We start from the raw sequence: 27,332 nt of genomic DNA, 5'->3' as shown, positions 1-27,332 counted from the left end.
TGGTGCTGTACAAATGATTTTTTTTAGCTTGATTCTTAATGTGACTTGATATTATGGAGTGCCTTGCTGTCAGAGAGGTTTATTTACACTTTGAATCACTTTACAATGGGGTTTTGTTGTGTTAAGATAAGAGAACAATAGCTTTTTAATGGGTTAAGATAACTTTCTGTGTCCTGCTATTGCAATCAGGTTAAAATTTATCCCATCTGTATTTATGTTATGAACTTGTTGTACTTGTGTACAGAGTTTAGTTCTAGTGCTATATTTGTTTTTTCAATTCCAATAAGGTTATTACTAGAGATGAGCGAACGTACTCGGTAAGGACGATTTCGCAATCGAGCACCGCGATTTTCGAGTACTTCACTACTCGGGTGAAAAGTACTCGGGGGCGCTGTGGGTGAGCGGGGAGTTGCAGCGGGGAGTGGGGGGGAGAGGGAGAGAGAGAGGGCTCCCCCCTGTTCCCCGCTGCTACCCCCCACTCCCCTCTGCAACCCCCCGCCCCACAGCGCACCCGAGTACTTTTCACCCGAGTAGTGAAGTACTCGAAAATCGCGGTGCTCGATTGCGAAATCGCCCTTACCGAGTACGTTCGCTCATCTCTAGTAATAACCTTATTGGAATTGAAAAAACAAATATAGCACTAGAACTAAACTCTGTACACAAGTACAACAAGTTCATAACATAAATACAGATGGGATAAATTTTAACTTGATTGCAATAGTGCTAAGTGCTAAGTGCAAAAGTAAGTGCACCCCTATGTAATGTAACTTCTCGGTGTTGTACAAGCGTGAAACTTGGCGCGAGCATTCTTTAGGCCCTAAATGAGGTGGGTGGGAGGGGTGGCATATTCTGCAGAGGGACATCAGTACATGCAGCCTGAGGAGAATCTAATGCTCATCTATGTGTATACATATTTTATTCCTCTAAAGTAACCTTAACATCATAAAAGTTTCTGTGCAAACACGTAAACACCTGTATCAAAGTAACTTGGGCGAGGCCGGGTATATCAGCTAGATATTAGAAACATGCGCTCTCTCTTTTCTTTCTTTTCTATTTAATCAGACTGAGCCACAACAATGAGTATATATATATTATATATGCCTTCTTAGTGAATAGCTAGCATATAAATGGTTAACATGTTTCTGTATGTATTAGATGTAGGCTCATACTTCCCCATGTCCTTTCCTGGCTTAGGAATGTCCTGAGATAGTGGAGAGGAGCTGTTAGAATGAATACAGAGTGAGCCTATTCTCCTTAAGTTTCGGTTTCCTAGAAATCACGTATCTAGTAGTAACACACCTTAAGGCGTTAATATATGTTAAGCCATTACCACCTAGAGCCAATCATGAGTTGTTATGATTACAGGGGAGTGTGTATTTCTGATGATACGTAATGTAGGGTACATTTGCACCGTGAGGATATTAATAAAGGCAGAATAGCATCATTGTTGGATGATACTGGTTGTGTCATGTGTCAGTGATTTGAGTACACAACTTCACATATATAATCCTGAGCAGACAGTGATACACTGTATGGAGTTCCTTAGAGCTCTGACATCAGGCTTATACCCTTAGTCGTGTTGCAATTCTCATTATTTGACTTCTAGGATAGCTACCTTCCAATAGATAATATTAGAGAGACCATTTTCCTTCTTTCTGTGAGAAGAGCTAATCTGCATATCTTTCCCAAAAAATAGTACCCCTCTAGTCACTATTTTCATTCTGTGGGTAACAAAATCACAACAATAGCTTTGCAGTGTGCAAGCCTTCACAAACAACTGCCCATACCTCAGGCTTACCTTCACGCGAGAGTTTAGTGCGTTGCAAGACTCACAAAACCCCTGCGAATATGAACTCCATTCTTTTGAATGGAGTTAAAGACATGAGAGAGGTCTTCCCTCACTGTGATGAAGCCAGGTAAAAGAAAAAAAAATTGCTGTGTGTTCTATTTTTTCGTGTTCGTCGGAACGCATCACCCATTGATTTCAATGGGACCTTAGATACATTCTTGCATGCCGTGTGATGTGAGGTTTCACATTGAAATCAATGGGACGCACTTCCAATCCACTATCGTGTGAAACTCGCATGAGACGATTGGAATTTCACAGAAGGGATGCAAGGTGATTTTGCCAAAAGTCAGCTCACATCCACGGACAAAACACAGGTTGACAAGCGCGATAATCGGGCCCGATAGCGCCATGTGTAGGTAGCCTCACTGTAGTAAAACAAAGTGAGCAGTTTCCCCTCCTCCGCTGTGAGGACCCAGTGCTCCATCCCCGCTGTGGTCCTGGTCTCTGTTGTAACAGCGGATGCCACTTGAATTTATGGGGGCTAAATTTGATACTTTAGCATCGGCTTCCTGACCAGCTACTTTAGACTCCTGTCTGCAGCACTGAGCCTGTTATTTCCCTAATGGTCTCATTACGTTATTTGAGACTTTGCGTTCATCATTCAGTAGCAATTGGTGGCGTATTCGGCATAATCTCATGCCAATCTTGAAGGAGTTAATGCAAGAGCTTTTTTGCCCATAGACAAATTGTTCTATTGGTAGTGGTAAGCCCTGATACACCCTAGGGTCATTTTTTTCCCCATTTGAATCCATGTAATTCACGGACATGCTAGGTTCTCTACTCTGAAGATGTTTTTGTAGACGTTCTCCATCTAATGGTAGTAAATGGTAAATCCCTCCTTGATTATCTTAAAATTTTTCTGAAATTCGAATATATCTAACACAGACAGCTCGTTTAATATTTAATTACATACATGGAGGTTAATTGCTTGAAACAGATATACAGTAGTGTGTATAAACGTTACCTCTCTGAAGTAACTCCATTTTGGGATGATCCAAAATAGTGTTTCTTTTTATCAATTGGCATAACATCGATATAGCCTCCTTGGTGATTACGGACTACACCAGCGTGAAGGGCCGCCTTGCAGATACTTGATATCTTTGAAAGAGAGCAAATAGAAATAAGAAGCACAGTTTCCACATTATAACAATGCTATGTAATGCCCAACTTATAACATTCACTAATATTCTGTTACACATTACAAAAGAGAAGAGGGAAGACATTCTTTGTTCTGTACAGTATAACATTTCAGAACATACAGTGGATTGGATGTAAACTTTTGCTCTGTTGCCAAAGTCAACAAGATTCCATTCTTTGTATTTGCACTGGTTTAGACTTTGGTAAAATATTTCCTTTTGGTGAGAAGCCATGGACTCTCAATTACAAATAGTCATACAGAACATTGTGGTATACAGTACACTTAGAAAACTGCTACTGTCTGCACTTGACAAGCAATAGAAGGCTTGTGTTGCTGTGTTTATTGTCCAGATGTATAGCCTTTCTGCATACTTGTAGTTCCTAAGAAACCTTTATTGAGAGACTTTCCAATTTTATGTAAAACTAAAACACAGAAAGTGGAGCTGATCAGATCCCATTTTTTCAGATGTCGTATAGAAAATTATAGAAACAACTGCATTAGTTGCTGCCAGCAGTGCCATTCATTTCAGATTTATTTCCACTTTCAATGTGACCCATAACTGTACAATTTGATTGGAAAACAAACTGAAATCATTCGGGGTGGAAAAAAAAACTAAAATAATTTGGTCGCATAAGTGTGAACACCCTCTAATGTTTGAGGATGCGGTTGTTCGGAATTAGCCAATCACATTTCACCCTTTCCGATCCAATTTTGGATTCAGGGTTTCCTAAAAGGCTTTCTCTTTTTGCTGTTATACAATGGTGCCATCTGCTGGCTAAAGCCAGTATGTGTGCTCCAGAGAAGCTCCGACAGCAGAGTGGCTGGCAATAGACGGTGAGAATACCCTGTCGGACGTCTTCTGACATTGGAGCTGTACAGGCTTCAATCAGAATGTAGGAAGTAGTCAGACAGTGGGTTGGAAAGGGTTAAACTCATGTTAAAAAATAGTACTCGGCTACCATTATTTACAGTGATTTTGATTTTCCCCATATAAACGTTTAGCTCTTCTAGTAGGATTTTCTCACATTTTCTTAGTTGGTCTTTAAATAAACTTACAACACATCATAGGGATCTGATTATCGAAAAGCATCAGTCAGAAGAAGAGGACCAAAGAATTCCCAAGGCATTACATATACCATGGAACACAGTGAAGATGGCCATGAAAAAGTGAATTACATTGGGCACAACAGTGACATTACCAAGAACGGGACGTCCATCAGAAATTGATGAAAAGACCAGAAGAAAATTGGTCTAGGAGGCTGCCAAGAGGCCCACAGCAACATTAAAGGAGCTGCAGGGATTTATGGCAAGTACTGGTTGTGTAGTGCATGTGACAACCATCTCCCGTATTCTTCATCTGTCTGGACTGTGGGGTAGGGTGGCAAAATGGAAGCCTTTTCTAACAAAGAAAAACATCCAAGCTTTGTTATGCTTTGCCAAAACCTACATCAGGTCTGCCAAAGGTATGTGGGAGAAAGTATTATGATCCAATGAGACCAAGGTTAAACTTTTTGGCCATAATTCCAAAAAGTAGGTTTGGCACAAATCCAACACCGTGTATCACCAAAAGGACACCATACCCACAGTGATGTATGGTACAGGCAGAATTATGATTTGGGGCGGTTTTACTGCTGCTGGAATTGGGGCTTTGATCAAGGTGGAGGGAATTATGAACAGTTCCAAATATTAGTCCATTTTGGCCCAAAACCTTCAGGTCTCTGCTAAAAAGCTGAAGATGGAGAGGAGTTTCACCTCTCAGCAAGACCATGGCCCAAAGCAGAACTATAAATCAACAAAAGAATGGCTTTGCTAGAAAGAAGATACAAGTTTAGGAATGGCCCAGTCAGAGTCCAGGTCTGAATCCCATTAAAAATCTGTGAGTTGACCCAAAGAGGGCAGTGCACACGGAACGTCCTCATAATCTGACAAAATTGGAGTATTTTTGCAAGGTAGAGCGGGCAAAAATTGCCAAGTCAAGATGTGCCATGCTGACTAAATGCTGTTATAGTCAAAGGATACATCACCAAAGTATTAGTTTTAGGGTGTTCATATATATCAGAGGAGATTTGTATATGCCAGGTTCAGTGACTTCTCTTCAAAAGGCTTTTGCTCACATTTGCATTTATCCCTGACAAATAATATATACTGTATAAAGGGTACTATTAGTGTATCCTCCAATATGGGACTTCCCTTTTTGGAACAATTACTCTACAGAGAGAGACTGCGATAGAGAGACAGACAGAGAGAGAGTGCGATAGAGACAGAGTGAGAGAGAGTACAAGAGAGAGACAAAGTGAGAGAGCGCAATAGAGAGACAGAGAGAGTGCAATAGAGAGACAGAGAGAGAACGCAATAGAGAGACAGAGAGAGAGAAATGTTTGTATCTGCAGAACCTGTCTTAGCTACAGGGTGACGACCACCAGCTTATAGGGGGCAGCAATAGGGAAAGTAAGCTGAGGCGATTGTTCCCCCTCCTCCCCTCCATGTCCACCCAGGTAGATGATCTTCTTTGCATCAACATTTGTGGAGCTACATGAACCATCCTCCTCCTGGCTCTGTTTCCTCCCCTCTGATGTATTGAAGTGCCACTGTCAACCCATCAGCAGTACACAAAACAATCCCTCAGTTATGCTACTGTATTTGTGTTGTAAGCTTAGTTCTGGTATTGTATCTATGAGGGTTTATCAAAATAATGCAAACACATACGTGTTTAATATCAATCCAAGATGCTGCCATTATTTTGATGATCCAATGTACGTACAGGGATTTATTTATTTTTGCTGCATTTATGTTAGGAGTTTAGTTCTGATGCTGTGTTTATGATTCGAGCTTGGTTCTGGTACAGTATTTATTGTTCTGATGTTAGTATGCTACTATGTTGCTGCTGAATTTATGTTAAAAGCTTGGTTCTGGCATTGCATTTATGTACTGGGGTTGGTTCTAGTGTTGTATTTACAACACTGAGCTTGGTTCTGGTGCTGTATTTATGCTATGAGCTTGGTTCTGGTACAGTATTTATTCACAAGACTGCCTACCAGTGTAATGTATACTGATTTTTTCACAGTGGGGAGTGCCAAAAAAACTACATATGGTGCCAACTAACCTAAGGCCAACACTGGTAGTCTGCAACCACTAGGACATACAGGTCTGCATAGGAGCTGCAGGCACAAAACGGATTTATTTAAATCAATACTTTTTTTGGTAAATTATTTAATTCCCTTATTTTACATTTATTGGAACTATTTAACATAGTAACATAGTATGTTAGTATATTAGGCATACATAGTATGTTAGGCTGAATGAAGACAATGTCCATCTAGTTCAGCCCCTCACCCCCCATTGTTGGTCCAGAGAAAGGCAAAAAAAAAAAAAAAAACAAGCAGCCATTTAGCTCATTTTATGGGAAAAAATTCCTTTCTGACTCCATAATGACAGCCAGAGTAATCCCTGGATCAACATTTGAGATCATCAACCCCGCTGGTCACCTAATGTCTATATCCTGTAATATAACACTCTAAAAAGACATCTAGTCCCCTCTTAAACTCCTCCATGGATTTTGCCATCATCTCGTCCTCAGGCAGAGAGTTCCACAGTCTCACTGCTCTTACAGTAAAGAAGCCCCTTCTGTGTTGGTGATTTGTTTGTAAAGGAGTACATAGCCCGTGAGTTATCAAAAAATAGAAAAAAAAAAACAACTTTTAATAGCCTTGGTCTGTAGAATAATTCTTTTTACCGCTTGTTTGTGCATCGAATGCCTTTAGTTATTATGTGTAACAGTAAAAATTAGGCACATTTGTAAACACAAGTACAATGAATAGAGATGAGCGAGCATACTCGCTAAGGACAATAACTCGATCGAGCATTGTCCTTAGCGAATATCTCCCCGCTCGGAAGAAAAGATTCGGCTGCCGGCGCGGGTGACAGGTGAGTTGCAGCAGTGAGCAGGGGGGAGCGGGGGGGAGAGAGGGAGAGAGAGATCTCCACTTCGTTCCTCCCCGCCCGCCGGCAGCCGAACCTTTTCTTCCAAGCGGGCAGGTACTCACTAAGGGCAATGCTCGATCGAGTAATTGTCCTTAGCGAGTATGCTCGCTCATCTCTAATAGTGAACTGAGGGGGACCGAGTGCTTGGTTTACATTGTTTCAGTAGAATGTGCATTTTTACTGTAACTGGCTGGGTATATTTCTGAATACATATTATTACATAATTTTTACATATCCAGACCCACATGTCTTAGGCTGACCTGTGACATGAAGCTGATATGTGGGCCGTCTCAGACTGTGAATCATTAAGGGAAAGCCTTCTGGTGGGTGTTCATATGCCCCGTCCCAAAATCCTTAGAGGACTGGAACGTGTATCAAATATCATTAGAGTGCACTTTTACTTGGACAGCCTGTTATTAGAGCACAGCAGGTGTTTTAGACAGTAATCTCTTATAAAGCTGTCAAAGATATTCTAAGACCACGGCACTTAACTGTCAAAACAGACCTTTATACTCTGTGCCAGGAAGGCATTCACTCACCAGTTCTCCTGCAAAACCTAAATATTTTAATTTATCCAATTATGGTTTTTATACCTGACCTGAAAAGACAGCGGTGAATAAAAGAGTGCTAAGCATGCAGTTTATCTAACTTTCCATCCTTTGATACATTATTAAAATATACGTAACTATTACGGAAATCGGGTTATATCCACAAGGTATGAAAACGGTTGAGGTATGTGTCGTCATATCTTGCTACAAGGCAAAGCCACTGTGGGTATTGGACATGCTGTTATACATGAAAATATTAATAGATCAGGCTTTTTACCAGATTTATAATCCATAGAGTTTTAATACAGTACAAGTTCTCAAGTCTTTTCAGCGCCAAGATGCATTAGAGATTAGGTACCTTGTCTTAGAACAGATAGGGTATGATAAAAGATGGCTTGACTGTGTAATGATTAAAGGGGGTATCACCAAGGCAAATAAGTTCCCGTAGGTTGAATATATTTCACCGTAGGGAACCAATAGAGTAGTAAAACGTAACTTTTATTATAAACTAGCTTACCCGTCGCGCGTTGCTGCGAAGACAGACAGACAGACATTCATACATTCGTTTTATATATCTAGATAACAACCAATCACAGCGCAGCTTTTTTATGTTACCTCAGTGGTTTCCCGTTTCTATGACACCGGAAAGTGAGAAAATAACATTCCGTACGTAAAATTTGGACGCTAATTCTTTTGCGCATAGAATTGAATAATGGAGTTGGGACCCATTAGCTTTTCCTATTTATGACATAATCAATGTTCGTGCCAAATTTCCCGTTTCTATGACATTGGAAAGTGAGAAAATTACATTCCGCACGCTTTTGCGCATAGAATTGAATAATCGAGTTGGGACCTATTAACTTTTCCTATTTATGACATAATCAATGCTCGTGCCAAATTTCAAGTTTCTATGACATTGGGAAGCGAGAAAATTAGATTCCGTACGTAAAATTTGGACGCTAATTCTTTTGCGCTTAAAATTGAATAATCGAGTTGGGACCTATTAACTTTTCCTATTTATGACATAATCAATGCTCGTGCCAAATTTCGAGTTTTTATGACATTGGAAAGCGAGAAAATTAGATTCCGTACGTAAAATTTGGACGCTAATTCTTTTGCGCATTGAATTGAATAATCGAGTTGGGACCCATTACCTTTTCCTATTTATGACATAGTCAATGCTCGTGCCAAATTTCATGTTTCTACGACATCGGGAAGTGAGAGAATTAGTGGCAATGATGGAAATCGAACGATCTACGTGGGGGGTCGTAACCGTCGATGACGCTCGCGCACGCGCCATTTATCATAGAATATTTGTACTATGCCTATAATCTTCCCAGGAGTGTACTCAACAACTTCCCAAAGTTTCATGGCGATCGGATGAATGGTGTAGTAGCGCATAAAGGACAAACAGACAGACAGACACGCACACAGACATACATTCAATTTTATATATATAGATAGATACTGGCGTACCCGTCGTGCGTTGCCGCGAAGACAGACATACATACATACACTCGTTTTTATATATCTAGATAACAACCAATCACAGCGCAGCTTTCAAGTTACCTCAGCGGTATAATATATAACAACCAATCGCAGCACAGCAGCTTTCATGTTACCTCAGCAGTATAATATATAGAAACTAGAGATGAGCGAGTGTACTCGGAAAAGCACTACTCGCTCAAGTAATTTGCTTTATCCGAGTATCGCTGTGCTCGTCCCTGAAGCACAGCGATACTCGGATAAAGCAAATTACTCGAGCGAGTAGTGCTTTTCCGAGTACGCTCGCTCATCTCTAATAGCAACCAATTACAGCACAGCTTTCATGTTACCTCAGCAGCATAAGAAATTGCAACCAATCACAGCACAGCTTTCATTTTACCTCAGCATTCTCAATATCCAGCAATTGTCTTGCGAAACGTTCGGAGGATGCATCATTTTTAGAGATGAGCAAACGTACTCGTCCGAGCTTGATACTCGTTCGAGTATTAGCGTGTTCGAGATGCTCGTTACTAGAGGCGAGCACCACGCGATGTTCGAGTTACTTTCACTTTCATCTCTGAGACGTTAGCGCGCTTTTCTGGCCAATAGAAAGACAGGGAAGGCATTACAACTTCCCCCTGCGACGTTCAAGCCCTATACCACCCCCCTGCAGTGAGTGGCTGGCGAGATCAGGTGTCACCCGAGTATATAAATCGGCCCCTCCCGCGGCTCGCCACAGATGCATTCTGACAGAGATCAGGGAAAGTGCTGCTGATGCCGGAGCTGCTATAGGGAGAGCGTTAGGAGTGATTTTAGGCTTCAAGAACCCCAACAGTGCTTCTTAGGGCCACATCTGACCGTGTGCAGTACTGTTGAGGCTGCTTTTTGCAGTGTTGCACATTTTTATTTTTTTTTTGTATATCGGCCGTGCAGAGCATTGCGTCCTTAGTCTGCAGTCATTGTACAGAGTATAGGGCCAGTACTGGTGAGGCAGGGAAAGAGATATTCAGGCTATATAGGAAGTGGGCTTTTTCCAAAAAATTGGGGAAAAATACTTTATTTGGGCTGCCTGTGACCGTCTTCAGTTTACTGTGTGTCTACTGGGGGTAGTAGTCCTAATTAATATGCAGCTAAGCGTTACAGCAAGCTGGCGCAAAATTGTTTCCTGGATCTGCTGTCTCTGCTACATCAGTGCCGTCATCCCACCAGAGGGAAACAGTATACATAATATTATACGCTGCCTACAGTATCTGCTGGGGGTAGTAGTCCTAATTAATACGCAGCTAAGCGTTACAGCAGGCTTGCGCAAAATTGTTTCCTGGATCTGCTGTCTCTGTTACATCAGCGCCGTCATCCCGCCAGAGGGAAACAGTATACATAATATTATACACTGCGTACAGTATCTATCTGCTGGGGGTAGTAGTCCTAATTAATATGCAGCTAAGCGTTACAGCAGGCTTGCGCAAAATTGTTTCCTGGATCTGCTGTCTCTGTTACATCAGCGCCGTCATCCCGCCAGAGGGAAACAGTATACATAATATTATACGCTGCCTACATTATCTATCTGCTGGGGGGTGGTAGTCCTAATTAATACGCAGCTAAGCGTTACAGCAGGCTGGCGCAAAATTGTTTCCTGGATCTGCTGTGCGTTCCGTAAGGGAAGTCAGCCTCCAACCACAGGCCAATAAGTGGCACATTTAATTACAGCGTTCTGTTTCTGCCCTACTGGTAATACAGCATGCTGAGGGGTAGGGGTAGGCCTAGAGGACGTGGACGCGGGCGAGGACATGGAGGCCCAAGTCAGGGTGTGGGCACAGGCCGAGCTCCTGATCCAGGTGTATCACAGCCGACTGCTGCGGGATTAGGAGCGAGGCACGTTTCTGGCGTCCCCACATTCATCTCACAATTAATGGGTCCACGCGGTAGACCTTTATTAGAAAATGAGCAGTGTGAGCAGGTCCTGTCGTGGATGGCAGAAAGTGCATCCAGCAATCTATCGACCACCCAGAATTCTGCGCCGTCCACTGCTGCAACTCTGAATCCTCTGGCTGCTGCTCCTCCTTCCTCCCAGCCTCCTCACTCCATTACAATGACACATTCTGAGGAGCAGGCAGACTCCCAGGAACTGTTCTCGGGCCCCTGCCCAGAATGGGCAGCAATGGTTCCGAATCCTCTCCCACTGGAGGAGTTTGTCGTGACCGACGCCCAACCTTTGGAAAGTTCCCGGGGTCCGGGGGATGAGGCTGGGGACTTCCGGCAACTGTCTCAAGAGCTTTCAGTGGGTGAGGAGGACGATGACGATGAGACGCAGTTGTCTATCACTCAGGTAGTAGTAATTGCAGTAAGTCCGAGGGAGGAGCGCACAGAAGATTCGGAGGAAGAGCAGCAGGACGATGAGGTGACTGACCCCACCTGGTTTGCTAAGCCTACTGAGGACAGGTCTTCAGAGGGGGAGGCAAGTGCAGCAGCAGGGCAGGTTGGAAGAGGCAGTGCGGTGGCCAGGGGTAGAGGCAGGGCCAGACCGAATAATCCACCAACTGTTTCCCAAAGTGCCCCCTCGCGCCATGCCACCCTGCAGAGGCCGAGGTGCTCAAAGGTCTGGCAGTTTTTCACAGAGTGCAGACGACCGACGAACAGTGGTGTGCAACCTTTGTCGCGCCAAGATCAGCCGGGGAGCCACCACCACCAGCCTCACCACCACCAGCATGCGCAGACATATGATGGCCAAGCACCCCACAAGGTGGGACGAAGGCCATTCACCGCCTCCGGTTTGCACCGCTGCCTCTCCCCCTGTGCCCCAACCTGCCACTGAGATCCAACCCCCCTCTCAGGACACAGGCACTACCATCTCCTGGCCTGCACCCACACCCTCACCTCCGCTGTGCTCGGCCCCATCCACCAATGTCTCTCAGCGCACCGTCCAGCCGTCGCTAGCGCAAGTGTTGGAGCGCAAGCACGTCGCCACACACCCGCACGCTCAAGCGTTAAACGTGCACATAGCCAAATTTATCAGCCTGGAGTTGCTGCCGTATAGGATTGTGAAAATGGAGGCTTTCAAAGGTATGATGGCGGCGGCGGCCCCGCGCTACTCAGTTCCCAGTCGCCACTACTTTTCCCGATGTGCCGTCCCAGCCCTGCACGACCACGTCTCCCGCAACATTGTACGCGCCCTCACCAACGCGCTTACAGGCGGGCAGGGCCACTATATCTCCCTGACGGCACATTGGGTGAATTTAGTGGAGGCTGGGACAGAGTCAGAGCCTGGGACCGCTCACGTCCTACCCACCCCCAGAATTGCGGGCCCCAGCTCGGTGGTGGTATCTGCGGCGGTGTATGCTTCCTCCATTAAACCACCCTCCTCCTCCTCCGCAACCTCTGTCTCGCAATCAAGATGTGTCAGCAGCAGCACGTCGCCAGCAGTCGGTGTCGCGCGTCGTGGCAGCACAGCGGTGGGCAAGCGTCAGCAGGCCGTGCTGAAACTACTCAGCTTAGGAGAGAAGAGGCACACGGCCCACGAACTGCTGCGCCGCTGAGCCTCCAACATGGTCGTGTGTGACAACGGCCGTAACCTGGTGGCGGCTCTGCAGCTCGGCAGCCTCACGCACGTGCCATGCCTGGCCCACGTCTTTAATTTGGTTGCTCAGCGCTTTCTGAAAAGCTACCCACGCTTGTCAGACCTGCTTGGAAAGGTGCGCCGGCTCTGCGCACATTTCCGCAAGTCCCACACGGACGCTGCCACCCTGCGCACCCTGTAACATCGGTTTCATCTGCCAGTGCACAGACTGCTGTGCGACGTGCCCACACGGTGGAACTCTACGCTCCACATGTTGGCCAGGCTCTATGAGCAGCGTAGAGCTATAGTGGAATACCAACTCCAACATGGGCGGCACAGTGGGAGTCAGCCTCCTCAATTCTTTACAGAAGAGTGGGCCTGGTTGGCAGACATCTGCCAGGTCCTTGGAAACTTTGAGGAGTCTACCCAGATGGTGAACGACGATGCTGCAATCATTAGCGTCACCATTCCTCTGCTATGCCTCTTGAGAATTTCCCTGCAAAGCATAAAGGCAGACGCTTTGCGCTCGGAAACAGAGGCGGGGGAAGACAGTATGTCGCTGGATAGTCAGGGCACCCTCCTGTCTATATCTCAGCGCGATGAGGAGGAGGAGGAGGAGCATGAGGAGGAGGGGGAAGAGACAGCTTGGCCCACTGCTGAGGGTACCCATGCTGCTTGCCTGTCATCCTTTCAGCGTGTATGGCCGGAGGAGGAGGAGGAGGATCCTGAAAGTGATCTTCCTAGTGAGGACAGCCATGTGTTGCGTACAGGTACCCTGGCACACATGGCTGACTTCATGTTAGGATGACTTTCTCGTGACCCTCGCATTACACGCATTCTGGCCACTACGGATTACTGGGTGTACACACTGCTCGACCTACGGTATAAGGAGAACCTTTCCACTCTCATACCCAAAGAGGAAAGGGGTTCGAGAGTGATGCTATACCACAGGACCCTGGCGGACAAACTGATGGTAAAATTCCCATCAGACAGCGCTAGTGGCCGAAGGCGCAGTTCCGAGGGCCAGGTAGCAGGGGAGGCGCAGAGATCAGGCAGCATGTACAGCACAGGCAGGGGAACACTCTCTAAGGCCTTTGATAGCTTTCTGGCTCCCGAGCAAGACTGTGTCACCGCTCCCCAGTCAAGGCTGAGTCGGCGGGAGCACTGTAAAAGGATGGTGAGGGAGTATGTAGCCGATCGCACGACCGTCCTCCGTGACGCCTCTGCCCCCTACAACTACTGGGTGTCGAAGCTAGACACGTGGCCTGAACTCGCGCTGTATGCCCTGGAGGTGCTTGCTTGTCCTGCGGCTAGCGTCTTGTCAGAGAGGGTGTTTAGTGCGGCTGGGGGAATCATCACAGATAAGCGTACCCGCCTGTCAACCGACAATGCCGATAGGCTAACACTCATCAAGATGAACAAAGCCTGGATTTCCCCAGACTTCTCTTCTCCACCAGCGGACAGCAGCGATACCTAAACAATACGTAGGCTGCACCCGCGGATGGAAGCATTGTTCTTTATCACCATCAAAAACGTGGACCTTTTAGCTTCATCAATCTGTGTATAATATTCATCCTCTTCCTCCTGCTCCTCCTCCTGAAACCTGACGTAATCACGCCGAACGGGCAATTTTTCTTAGGCCCACAAGGCTCAGTCATATAATTTTTGTAAACAATTTTTATACATTTCAATGCTCATTAAAGCGTTGAAACTTGCACCTGAACCAATTTTTATTTTAACTGGGCTGCCTCCAGGCCTAGTTACAAATTAAGCCACATTAACCAAAGCGATTAATGGGTTTCACCTGCCCTCTTGGTTGGGCATGGGCAATTTTTCTGATGTACATTAGTACTGTTGGTACACCAATTTTTTGGGGCCCTCGCCTACAGTGTAATCCAATTAATTTTTTGCCCACCTGCATTAAAGCTGACGTTACATCAGCTGTGATAGGCACTGCAATGGGATACATTTATGTACAGCCGGTGGGTTCCAGGGAGCCACCCATGCTGTCGGTCCACACGGAGTTGTAACTGCATGTGTCCACTTCTAAAGAACCCCAGTCTGACTGGGGCATGCAGTGTGGGCCGAAGCCCACCTGCATTAAACATGACATTACCTCAGCTGTGATGGGCAATGCAATGGGATATATTTATGTACCGCCGGTGGCTTCCTGGCACCCACCCATGCTGTCGGTGCACACGGAGTTGTAACTGCATGTGTCCACTTCTAAAGAACCCCAGTCTGACTGGGGCATGCAGTGTGGGCCGAAGCCCACCTGCATTTAAATCGGACGTTACCTCAGCTGTGATGGGCACTGCAATGGGATACATTTATGTACAGCCGGTGGGTTCCAGGGAGCCACCCATGCTGTCGGTCCACACGGAGTTGTAACTGCATGTGTCCACTTCTAAAGAACCCCAGTCTGACTGGGGCATGCAGTGTGGGCCGAAGCCCACCTGCATTAAACATGACATTACCTCAGCTGTGATGGGCAATGCAATGGGATATATTTATGTACCGCCGGTGGCTTCCTGGCACCCACCCATGCTGTCGGTCCACACGGAGTTGTAACTGCATGTGTCCACTTCTAAAGAACCCCAGTCTGACTGGGGCATGCAGTGTGGGCTGAAGCCCACCTGCATTTAATCGGACGTTACCTCAGCTGTGATGGGCACTGCAATGGGATACATTTATGTACAGCCGGTGGGTTCCAGGGAGCCACCCATGCTGTGGGTGAACACGGAATTCCCATTGCGGAGTTGTACCTGCCTGTGACTATTTATAAAAAACCGCGGTCTGACTGGGGCATGCAGACACCTTGACAGAATGAATAGTGTGTGGCACATAGGTTCCCCATTGCTATGCCCACGTGTGCAGCTCCTGATGTCGGTGGCACAGGATTATATTTCTCATTGCTTCTGTACAGCATTGTGGGCTAAAGAGGGTCGCTGCCTAGCCGTGCCAACCCTCTGCAGTGTGTGCCTGCGGTTCCTCCTCATGGCAGACGCACTTATAAATAGACATAAGGGTGGTGTGGCATGAGGGCAGCTGAAGGCTGCGCAGGGACAATTTGGTGTGCGCTGTGGACACTGGGTCATGCAGGGGGGGGGGGGGGTTGGGCAGCATGTAAGCCAGGAGAAGTGGCAGCGGAGTGTCATGCAGGCAGTGATTGTGCTTTGTTGGAGGTAGTGTGGTGCTTAGCTAAGGTATGCATTGCTAATGAGGGCTTTTCAGAAGTAAAAGTTGTTGGGAGGGGGGGCACTCTTGCCGCTATTGTGGCTTAATAGTGGGACCTGGGAACTTGAGATGCAGCCCAACATGTAGCCCCTCGCCTGCCCTATCCGTTGCTGTGTCGTTCCCATCACTTTCTTGAATTGCCCAGATTTTCACAAATGGAAACCTTAGCGAGCATCGGCGATATACAAAAATGCTCGGGTCGCCCATTGACTTCAATGGGGTTTGTTACTCGAAACGAACCCTCGAGCATCGCGAAAATTTCGTCCCGAGTAACGAGCACCCGAGCATTTTGGTGCTCGCTCATCTCTAATCATTTTGTAGTTGAACACGCATTCCGCTGCTCGTAATGCCTTTTGCTTTTGTGCTTGAGATGGAAATCAAACCATCTTTGTCTGGGGGGCATAACTGTCGACGATGCTCGCAGGATAGGTGTACTATGTCATTAATCTTCCCAGGAGTGTACTCAACAACTTCCCAAAGTTTCATGGCGATTAGATGAATGGTGTAGTAGCGCAAAAAGGACAGACAGACATACATTCCTTTTTATATAAATAGATGACATCAGGAAGTGAGAAAATTACATTCCGTACGTAAAATTTGGACGCTAATTCTTTGGCGCTTAGAATTGAATAATTGAGTTGGGACCCATTAACTTTTCCTATTTATGACATAATCAATGCTCATGCCAAATTTTAAGTTTCTATGACATTGGGAAGCGATAAAATTAGATTCCGTACGTAAAATTTGGACGCTAATTCTTTGGCGCTTAGAATTGAATAATTGAGTTGGGACCCATTAACTTTTCCTATTTATGACATAATCAATGCTCATGCCAAATTTCAAGTTTCTATGACATTGGGAAGCGAGAAAATTACATTCCGTATGTAAAATTTGGACGCTAATTCTTTGGCGCTTAGAATTGAATAATTGATTTGGGACCCATTAACTTTTCCTATTTATGACATAATCAATGCTCATGCCAAATTTTAAGTTTCTATGACATTGGGAAGCGATAAAATTAGATTCCGTACGTAAAATTTGGACGCTAATTCTTTTGCACTTAGAATTGAATAATCGAGTTGGGACCCATTATATTTTCCTAATTATGACATAATCAATGCTCGTTCCAAATTTCAAGTTTCTATGACATTGGAAAGGGAGAAAATTAGATTCTGTACGTCAAATTTGAACGCTAATTCTTTGGTGCTTAGAATTGAATAATCGAGCTGGGACCCTTAAACGTTTGCTATTTATGACATAATCAATGCTCGTGCCAAATTTCATGTTCCCATGAAATTAGGAAGTGAGAAAATTAGATTCCGTACGTAAAATTTGGACGCTAATTCTTTTGCGCTTAGAATCGAATAATCGAGTTGGGACCCATTATCTTTTCCTAATTATGACATAATCAATGCTCGTTCTAAATTTCAAATTTCTATGACATTGGGAAGTGAGAGAATTAGATTCCATACGTAAAATTTGGACGCTAATTCTTTTGCGCTTAGAATCGAATAATCGAGTTGGGACCCATTATCTTTTCCTAATTATGACATAATCAATGCTCGTTCTAAATTTCAAATTTCTATGACATTGGGAAGTGAGAGAATTAGATTCCATACGTAAAATTTGGATGCTAATTCTTTGGCGCTTAGAATTGAATAATCGAGTTGGGACCCATTAACTTTTCCTATTTATGACATAATCAATGCTTGTGCCAAATTTCATGTTTCTACGACATTGGGAAGTGAGAGAATTGGTGGCAATGATGGAAATCAAACGATCTCCGTGGGGGGGCATAACTGTCGACGCTCGCACGCGCGCCATTTATCATACGATAGTTGTACTATGCCTATAATCTTCCCACAGTGGCTGTTGCTCATTTGTCTGAAAGCCACTGTGCTGAACAGTTCTTTGACTGTGTTTACATGTCAATGTCCATCCTGATGACGCTGCTAACCATCATTTAGCAGTAGAAACGCGTTGTTGGACGTTTACTATCTCCTAGTGTGATCAATATCAGTTTGAGCTTGCAGCCAAATAATTCACCTAGGAAGATTAGTTTGTTAGCTATCTCCTAATCTGATCAGCATCAAGCCTAGCCCACAGCTAGGCGATCTAAGTAGGAAGATTAGCCTGTTGAGTGCATGACAACACTCAATGCACTCATCAATTCACAGACAGAAATTGATTCAAGATCTATATTGATCCACTATTTAAAAAGAGCTCCGTTTGAAAGATCAGAGAATTGAATGATTATTCATCAAATTCAATTGCTCTGTCAATGAATGTTTGTAGACAGATATGATTTCCCCCTTGCTATGATATTAAATGGGAATCTAATATCTACAAAACATCCTCGTCCTTTGTTCTTCTGAATACAAAGAGGTGCATTATACATTGCCAACAAGCACCCATAACTAAAGGCAAGATAACGCATATACCACGCAATGATATGCTCACTTGCTGATATGCCTTATCTATAATAGATGTAGGATCCTACATAACTCTCTCCACTCATAGATCTTCATTTACCAAAGGAGAGAATTTACATAAGAATAGGTGTATTATATATCACCAACAAGCACCCATTATCTAAGGGAAGATAACGCATATATTACACATTGATATGCATACTTGCTGATATGCTTTATCTATAATATAAGTGAAAGATCTTTTATAACCCTCTCCACTCATAAATCCCCCCTGGTTTATAGAGGGAGAGAATTAATATAAGAATGAACGCACTTATAGGTTTATGATAAATAACGCGCATATATCTAAGATTACGCGTATCTATGAGTGTGCTCTGTATTCAGGAAACTGGGACCTTAGTTTGACTCTTTCTACTTGTCAAGTATCAACTACAGGATATGACAAAGGAATTATTCCCAAGGGATCTTGTGTATTCGCAAGTGGAAACACACACATTATAGTAGACTTTGTCATTATAATATATTGAGTCTAGAAGTCACTAATAGTTAAATCAACGGACTCTCTCCTTTTGAGCATAACAGTATCTAGTACAGTATCCCGCACTTACACACAACCTATATTGTTGTGTTTTTATGATTATTGTTTTGTTTGTCACGTATATTTATAATAAAAGTTACGTTTTACTACTCTATTGGTTCCCAACGGTGAAATATGTGTAATGATTAAAGGGGTATTCCAGGCTTTTACAACTAATGACCTATACTCTAGTAAGGTCATCAGAAGTTGATTCACAGGGGCCTGCCACTCAAGATCCCCGGTGATTAGCTGATCGCCTTGCCCGCAGTCAATGCAGCGGGGCTGGACATTGTCATCAGTGGTCAGGAGGGGAAGTGTACTAATCAGCTTTACTCCCATGGAAATCAATGGGAGTGCTGCCTCCTATTACTCTTCCTGCTTTTCCTTACAGACAGGACTGAACATCTGGACCTGACAATAACAAGGAGCGGGAAGTTTATTATAGGCGCAGTGATGCAACTGATTTCAATGGAATTGAAACCGCTATGACACTTCCAGCAATGATGTTATCTGGCCTTGCTGCACTGACAGTCAGAAGATCAGCGAGGATCCCAAGCGGTGTACCCCTGTTGATCAACTACTGCTGCCCTAGCTAGATGTTAGGTCATCGGTTATAAAACCTCAGAAGGTGAAGGTCTGTATATCTAAGAAGTAGCCCTTTTGTCTCCTCTAGGACCGAGCGAAGGTATAAGTTTCAATGCCTTATTCCTCTCCCCCAATGGCAGAATGAACCCTCTCTTCACAGGCAGCAGAACATTAGAAAAAGTGGGGAAACCTGATTAAGAGCCACAATACTTTGCTCTACTTTGAGGGATCAGAAGGGAGAGAAAACACAAAGTGTCCTGATGGAGGAGTATCCATTCTCCAAATGCATAGACAATAAAGGTGACTAAGAAGGCAGGAAAATTAAAAGTTTTGTCAACGTCAATAACTTAAAATTCCTGCCTTTAACCCTTTCCAGGCCAATTTTGGATTTAGGGTTTCCTAAAAGGCTTTCTCTTTTGGTTGTTATACAACGGAGCCATCTGCTGGCTGAAGCCAGTGTGTGTGCACCAGAGAGGCTCAGACAGTGTAGTGGCTGGCAATAGACAGTAAGAATACCCTGTTGGACATCTTCTGACATTGGAGCTGTACAAGCTTCAATCAGAATGTATGAAGACGTCAGACGGTGGATTGGAAAGAGTTAACTTTCAAGATTCATAAATTTTGTGCTTAAAGTTACCATACCAAGGTCCTTACATCACTTGTCTCTAGGCAGTAATATTACAACATAATTTGTATGGCTGAAAAAAAGACGTGTCCATAAAGTTCAGTCTGTAATCTAGCAAAGGGATATATCTATCTATCTCTATCTATATATATAAAATTTGCCATCATTATATGAACAAACAATAAAGAAAATCTGTTTAGATACTTCCACATCAGCTGACCAATGTGGATTTGATCAAATATTCATAATATGACTATGGGACAAATACTACGGTTTTATTTCTTGTGTATGATACTTAAAAACTAGAATACTTACATCAGAATAAATACGGGTTCCAAAAACTCGAGCATAATATGGGCTAGCTTGGGCACAATTCCGTGGACAGTACACCCTGAAGAAAGCAAATCGAACATTATTGCATGATTATAGCATATTATAAAAACCTTGTCAATGGCAGCAAGTTAAATTTTAGCCTTTTTCTTATAATAAGTATGGCAAATGTTTAGTTTTGGGCTGCCGAAAACAGGCTGCATCAGAATGACATCAATTATAGCTATAGACATTCCACTGCACCTCAAGAGAACAGTTGCCATCAAGAGTCACCAACATGGACCAAACTTAGCTCACCCTTTGCACCAAGGCCAGGACTAGTGATAGCACCTTATTTTTATCTGAGACTCTTAGCTGCAAGGCTCCAGTTGGTGATCAAGATGGTCGCCAATGCGCCAAACATTTTGCAAATGGCAACAAGACTTTTCAGTCTTGTCGCCACTTGCGATGATTGTAGCAGCTGTGCTGCACAACTGTAGTAGACAAAGACTAAAGGTGGATCTTTAACTATGTCTGAAAGAAAACTAGCCTCCCGATGCTACACACTGTTATTATGTTACCAGGAAGGAGCTGAACAGGGAGCAACATGCATGCTGCCCAACCTGCTGTGTTCCCCTCAAGCCCTGCCTATGGCTATGTAAGTTACTTTTGTCAGTGGATCCTGCCACTGAGGGAAGGCTGCCTGGCTGCTGCTGCTACTACTATTGAGATGGTGGGGTTGGCGTGCCTGGCTGCTGCTACTACTACGGTGGGTGAGGGGCATATGACTGTTAGTGTGTTGGCAGTCGGTTGTCTGACTGCAATTGGGCATGGCTCCTGTTAATGGGGCAAGCTTTGAACGTAGTTATTAGGCTGTGAAGTTGCACTCACATTGAGGTCAATAGGGTTACGATGCATGTCACAGGTTGCCATAACTGCAGGTCGCAAAAGAATCCACCAGCATCACATCTCTTGCTACCTGCAAGTTGTTGCAGGTCATGACTCACACTGTGACCCATTTAAACTTTGAACCAGGGCTAAAAAGTGATCTTTGGTCACATGACTCCATTCATGGCTACAAGTTGTTGAATAAGCCCTTCTCTTATTCTGTAAAGGCTTTCTATGTGAATACTATGGAATTGTATATATGATACTGGAGGCACTTCATTCTAGATGTGTAGATGATTACTAGAATGACTATTCTCTGGATAGCAGAGATTTGGATTATATGCTACACTGGATATGTGGGTAGTACAGTATAGTAAGTATTGTTTTATTATAATCGTAATTATATGAGTATTTAAATTCAGTGACTAAAAAATGTATTTTGCTACTAAAGGTTTCAGTTTAGGAGTTGATGGGAGCTAGATAATTTCTCTGAGTTGATCAAGAAGCTGAGGGTCAGTGTCCTATTCACAGAAGAGCGAGGCTATGGCTACTGTCAATACAATGCAGAAAACCAAAGTAGATTTCAGTTTTTACTGTATGCATACTTATGGAGGCAGCCAAAAAGTAAGGATGGATTCAGAGTGGCGGATTAGAATATGTGTGGTTTGGGTCGCTGCCCAGGGCCTTATGCTCTCATGACTGGCCAAAGTGCCAAATTTGATGCACATTGCAGTTATGTTGTGGTTTTTGCTGTGAATAGTGGCAAAAAAGTGACAAAATGTCTTTGTGCAATGACCCCTGGCACATGTGTGTGCAGAACCTACAGAAATAAGGTAAATTGACCATATTTGTGCAAGTCTTGGAGCAATAGGAAAGAGCAGCAAGGAGGCTCCACAGAGGATGATAGTATGAGCTGCTGTGCAAGTGTATAGGGCCTGTATTAGTTTAGCAAGTCTTGGGGAGTCTGCATCTAGAAAGTATATATTTAAGGGTGTATTTAGAGAGTCTGTTCTGTATGTCTTTAGGGGGGTCTGTATTTGTTTAGTGAATTTGGCTTGAATTCTTTCTGGGGTATGATTATGGCCCTGCATGTATTTGTGGGTCTGGTCTGAGCTCTGGATTCAGAGGTCTAATCTGGAATCTAAATGTGTGTGTAGCTATAGAGGTTGGTGAGGACTACAGAAGCAAGCGGCTAAAGATGACTCACAAGCAAGCACTGCAGTTGTCAAGAGAAGTCATCATGGTGATCTGGGTTGTTTGGAGAAGAAAGGGAAATTTACACCAAACATTTGTTACATGTCTGCAATGTTTAAAAGTGGCATAAAGGTAACCCTGCACTGTATTGGAAATGAAATGAAAAGTCTAGTTTGACATGCAAAATGTTGACTCAAGTGAATGTATAGCTCAATACCAGTTCACATGAAGAAAATCCCTCTAAGGGCTGACCACACACTTGTGTTTTTTAAACGCAAATGTCAAAGGGACTTTCTAATCTTAAAAACGCATCGCACAAAAATCGCAGAGCACAAACTTGCAATGCATTTTTATTAAAACGGTTTTAAAAAAAACGCAAGTGTGTGGCAGCCCTAATAATCATTACCTAGGATGCATAAAAAACTAGGCTTTCAATTTTATTAACTTTTATCTGAATTGAGTTATGTTTTGTAAAATAAAAATGTTATTTTAATTAAAATATTGTAAGCGAATTTATTTGAAAGGAGTTTTGTCACATTATAAAGTTATTCCCTACGCAGAAGATAGGGGATAACTGTATGATTGGAGTCCGATTGCTGGGATCCAAAGCAATCACAAGAGTGAACGGAAGCATGAATGAACCAGCCGTCGCACATGCAGGGCGGCTTTTTTCATTTCAATTACAGCACTGGAGATTGCTGAGCGCTCATACGTGGCAATTTCAGGCACTCGCATTGAAATAAATGAAGCAGTGGAGTGTTTGTTCGACCTATAATCCATTCATTTGGAAACCTTTGGGACTACCACCAATCATAAACTTATCCCCTATCCTGTGGGTAGAAAATAACCTTATATCTTGGTACAGCTGCTTTAACCCTTTGCGATCCAATTTTGGATTCAGGGTTTCCTAGGGGGCTCTCTCATTCCGCCATTATACAATGGCACCATCTGCTGGCTAGAGCCAGTACTGTGGTTTGGGACATGCTGGAGAGGCCCCTGACAACAGAGCGGCCAGTAATATACAGTAAGAATACCCTGCTGGACGTCTTTCGGCATCGGAAGCTGTACAGCCTTCAATCAGAATGTCTTTAGACGTCAGACAGTGGATTGGAAAGGGTTAATATATTTAATTCCGAATGTCAGTTTACCATTTTGTTGCTAAACACACCAGTCCTCATGTAGGATATATCATTTTAATAAAAAAGCCTCTATGCACATCTTGTAGAAAATGTTAGATTTCTTCACCGTTTTGAAAAAAAATAATGCTTATTTCAATTACTTAGGCCTTTATTACGAGAAAGCGACCTACTAAAAACATCTATTATCGCTTTCCAGTTACTGGTCTAGATTTGTGGGTAGATTTATTTGAGGGCTTGTTTTTTGCAAAAGCCACCACTGACATGTTCACAGTGAATATTAAAGTACCAGCTACTAGAGATGAGTGAGCCTGCTCGTTTAGGACAATTACTTGATCAAGCATCGCTTTTTTCGAGTAACTGCCTACTCGGGCGAAAAGATTCAGGGGGCGCCGGGGAGGGGGGCGGCGAGGTGGAGCGGGGGATAGCAGGGGGGAGCTCTCTCTCTCCCCCCACTCCCCACCACAACCCCACCACTCACCCCCGGCGCCCCCCGAATCTTTTCGCCCAGTTAGGCAGTTACTCGAAAAAAAGCGATGCTCGATCGAGTAATTGTCCTAAAAGAGCAGGCTCACTCATCTCTACCAGCTACACTGTAGTGAAAGGATGAGAATACTGGAAATTGCAAATAAAAAGCAGAATTTAAATGGCTCTGGATTTCCTCTGTAAGGACACAACCGTCCTTAAATTGCAAGTGTGTATTTAAGCCCTTTCTCATTCAAAAGGCAACATGTCAATTTACTACGAGCAGATCTGAGACGGGAACCACTAGCGTAATACATAGTTCTAAAGTCAACGGATGCCAGCAAAAGAGCTGCAGTGTAGATCAGATTGCTTAATTTGAAACTTCATTCAATGGAGAACAGGAAAACAGAACACATAAAATAACCTGCGCGTAGGAGGAGATTCCAGCAGACATATAATCATAACAAATAACACAGTTTCAGATTCCATCTAGTAGAAAGTTTGGATCTCCTCCACTATGCCACAAAGGCATTCATGGATTATTTACAGAGATAGAAGGGCAAATGGATGGATGGGACTTTGACAGGTTTTTGCCTTTGAGAATATTTTCGTTTGAGTGCCAAATTCATCTTTCACACAATTATCTGCAAATTTGATGTCGAAACTATAAACAAAACGGATCAAAGTAAAAGGTTTTGCAGATGCAATCTCACCTAAAAAGGCGCCCATGAATATTGTACAAACCTTGTCCTAACTAGAGATGAGCGAGCACGCTCGGATAAAGCAGTTACTGGAGCAAGCATCGCTCTTCTCGAGTAACTGCTTACTGGTCCGAGCAGACTCGGGGATGGGGGGTGGGGGGGCGCGGCGGGGGTGAGCAGGGAGGGGCGGGTGTTAGCGGGGGGTCGGTGGGAGAGAGAGATCTCTCTCCCTCTCCCCCCCACTACACCCCCACCGAGCCTGCAGTTACTCGAGAAGAGCGATGCTCGCTTGAGTAACTGATTTATCCGAGCGTGCTCGCTCATTTCTAGTACTAACCCATCAGTAATCTAATATACATGGGGGTCTCCAAAAGACCAGCAGTGGGGTTGGGATTTTGCACACTTTAATAAAATGCAGCAGTGTTACAGCCATGTAAAACAGACTTATAAGGGGTTTTCCAGGTAGACTACTACGGATGGCCTATCATCAGGATAGGTCATCCATAGTTGATCGGCTGGGGTCTGTGGCTCGGGACTCCGACCAATCAGCCGAGCGGGCACATGCTGTCAGTGCCGCAATAACACAGAGGTCGAAGAGGAAGCCTCCGTAGAGTGGCCGGCGCTTGTAACTGCAGGCACAGCTCTCATTGAAATCAATGCGAGCTGTGCCTGCAGTTACAAGTGCTGGGCACTACATGGGAGGTCGGTGCAGAGACTTCCACTCCAAATACGCAGAGGTCAGAGTGAAAGCCTTTGCTCAGAGCTCCTTATAGTGGCCAGTGCTTGTAACTGTAGGCACAGCTGCCATTGATATCAATGAGAGCCGTGCCTGCGGTTACAAGCACCAGACACTACACGGACCTCTGTCAGTGCCGCAATAACACAGATTGCACCCGTTCAGCTGATTCGTCGAAGTCCCTAGCGGCAGACCCCATCCGATCAACTATTAAAGAGACCTATCCTGAGAGGGGGGGCTTGTTTTAGATAGTTACCTGCCATCTGCCTATTTTTTTTTTTTTATTTTTTTTTTAAATCTTAGAAAACTCCTTTAAAGTTTGCTCATACGTTGTGGATTTGTTGCAGATTTTGTAGTGCATTTTAGTGCAGATCTGCAGCAGATTTCACACCTTCAATTTGAATTAAATTGAAAGGATGAAACCTACTGTAGATCCGCAAAACAAAATCTGCAGCAAATCAGCAATGTGTGAACGTACCCTAAGGCCAATTTCTGTGTCAGAATCTGGGCCCATTTGTACCTTTATCGGCCAGTCCACTCCTGCTTATAACCCAATTTTATTTGCTTTGTATTTTGTCCAGGAAAATACAAAATGAATATTTTGCTGGGTCTTGTCAGAGACACACGTTAGCATGACTGTATATTAAATAGCTTAATGCAGAATTTATATATTACTTTAGACTGTAAAGATTACTAGTATGTAGGCCTCATGAACACAGAATCTCAATGTGAGCTACCATAGTCTACCTCCACAGTGTTTCCTAGAACAACATGACATCATTTTTCTTATGGATTCTGTATGAACATAACAATATTAAAATATCTGAATTCTGAAGCATTCTGACACAGGTTTTTAAAGGGGTTATTTAGAATTTTTGGGACTTTTACTATTGATGATCAATCAATAGTTGATCGATGGGGGGGTCAGCTTCAGATCCTTGCCATTCAGCTGATTGTCGACACCGCTGTCAGTATAGACAGTGCTGAAAGCCAATACCACAGGGATTGTGGAGAATAGGCCAGAAAGAGAGAGAGTGTGGAGCAGAGGTGGCACAAGACTGAGCCTGAAGAAACGGTGGTTGGCACTGCCCGAGTTCGAGTTCGGAAGAGAGCAGGATCACCTGATGATAGCAGAGAGGCATAGAGAGGAATAGGAAATAGCACTTCTGACCCCAACCAATTGCTGCAGGATAGCTTGGATCAGTAAAAGCAGCAACTCATGTGGATCAAATCGGTAAGTGAGGCCAGCCTCAGCTAAGACTTTGGGGGTGCATGCCATAGTGGGTCAGTAGTAGTTAGCATGCAGGCCTACTGCAGGAGATAGAATCTGCACTAAGGAAATTGGATTGGTAAACTTCTGTTGCGCGAGCTTCCGTTCACTATGTATTGTCCTGTGACATATTGATGACCTATCCTGATAATAGGTTATCCATAGCAAAAGTCCAAAAAGTTTCAAACATCCCCTTTAAGGGTGCTACATTAAGAGGCCATATAACACATGTGCATGAGCAAGTTATTTTTACCTGCTGAGCTATACACCTGGTAAAGTATTTCAAATATACATATCAATATTAAAATAAAAAAAATCCAACCATACTTGTATAGTTCTAATAATTAAAAATTCATTTAAAATGGGTATTTCGGTTACTATTTTTTTTTTGAGTTTTCACTCATCCACTAGATGGATGAAAACTGAAGGATTGGTGACAAATCAACAGCTAGGATTACTAATAGAGATGAGCGAACACGTTCGGCTCCGCCCCTTTTTCGCCCGAACACCGAACTTTGCGAACACTTCAGTGTTCGGGCGAAAAAGTTCGGGGGCCGCCGTGGCAGCGCGGGGGGGTGCGGCGGGGAGTGGGGGGGAGAGGGAGAGAGAGAGGGCTCCCCCCT

General features: G+C 44.0%; 1 protein-coding gene across 1 annotated transcript in view; it reads right to left on the bottom strand.

Moving 5' to 3' along the window:
- Nucleotides 1-27,332, bottom strand: part of CRISPLD1 (cysteine rich secretory protein LCCL domain containing 1) — a 103,866-nt gene that overhangs the window by 6,628 nt on the left and 69,906 nt on the right. Inside the window, exons 13-14 of the mRNA XM_066578594.1 lie at nucleotides 20,326-20,401; nucleotides 2,814-2,947 (exon numbers count right to left, since the gene is read on the bottom strand). Of these exons, the coding sequence (XP_066434691.1) occupies nucleotides 2,814-2,947; nucleotides 20,326-20,401 (210 nt within the window). The remainder of the gene's footprint in view (nucleotides 1-2,813; nucleotides 2,948-20,325; nucleotides 20,402-27,332) is intronic.

This window comes from Eleutherodactylus coqui, chromosome 9 (genome assembly GCF_035609145.1).
Source record: "Eleutherodactylus coqui strain aEleCoq1 chromosome 9, aEleCoq1.hap1, whole genome shotgun sequence".
NCBI lineage: Eukaryota > Metazoa > Chordata > Amphibia > Anura > Eleutherodactylidae > Eleutherodactylus > Eleutherodactylus coqui.
Note: the sequence above shows the minus strand (reverse complement) of the source record. Positions and strands in the feature narration are given on the sequence as shown.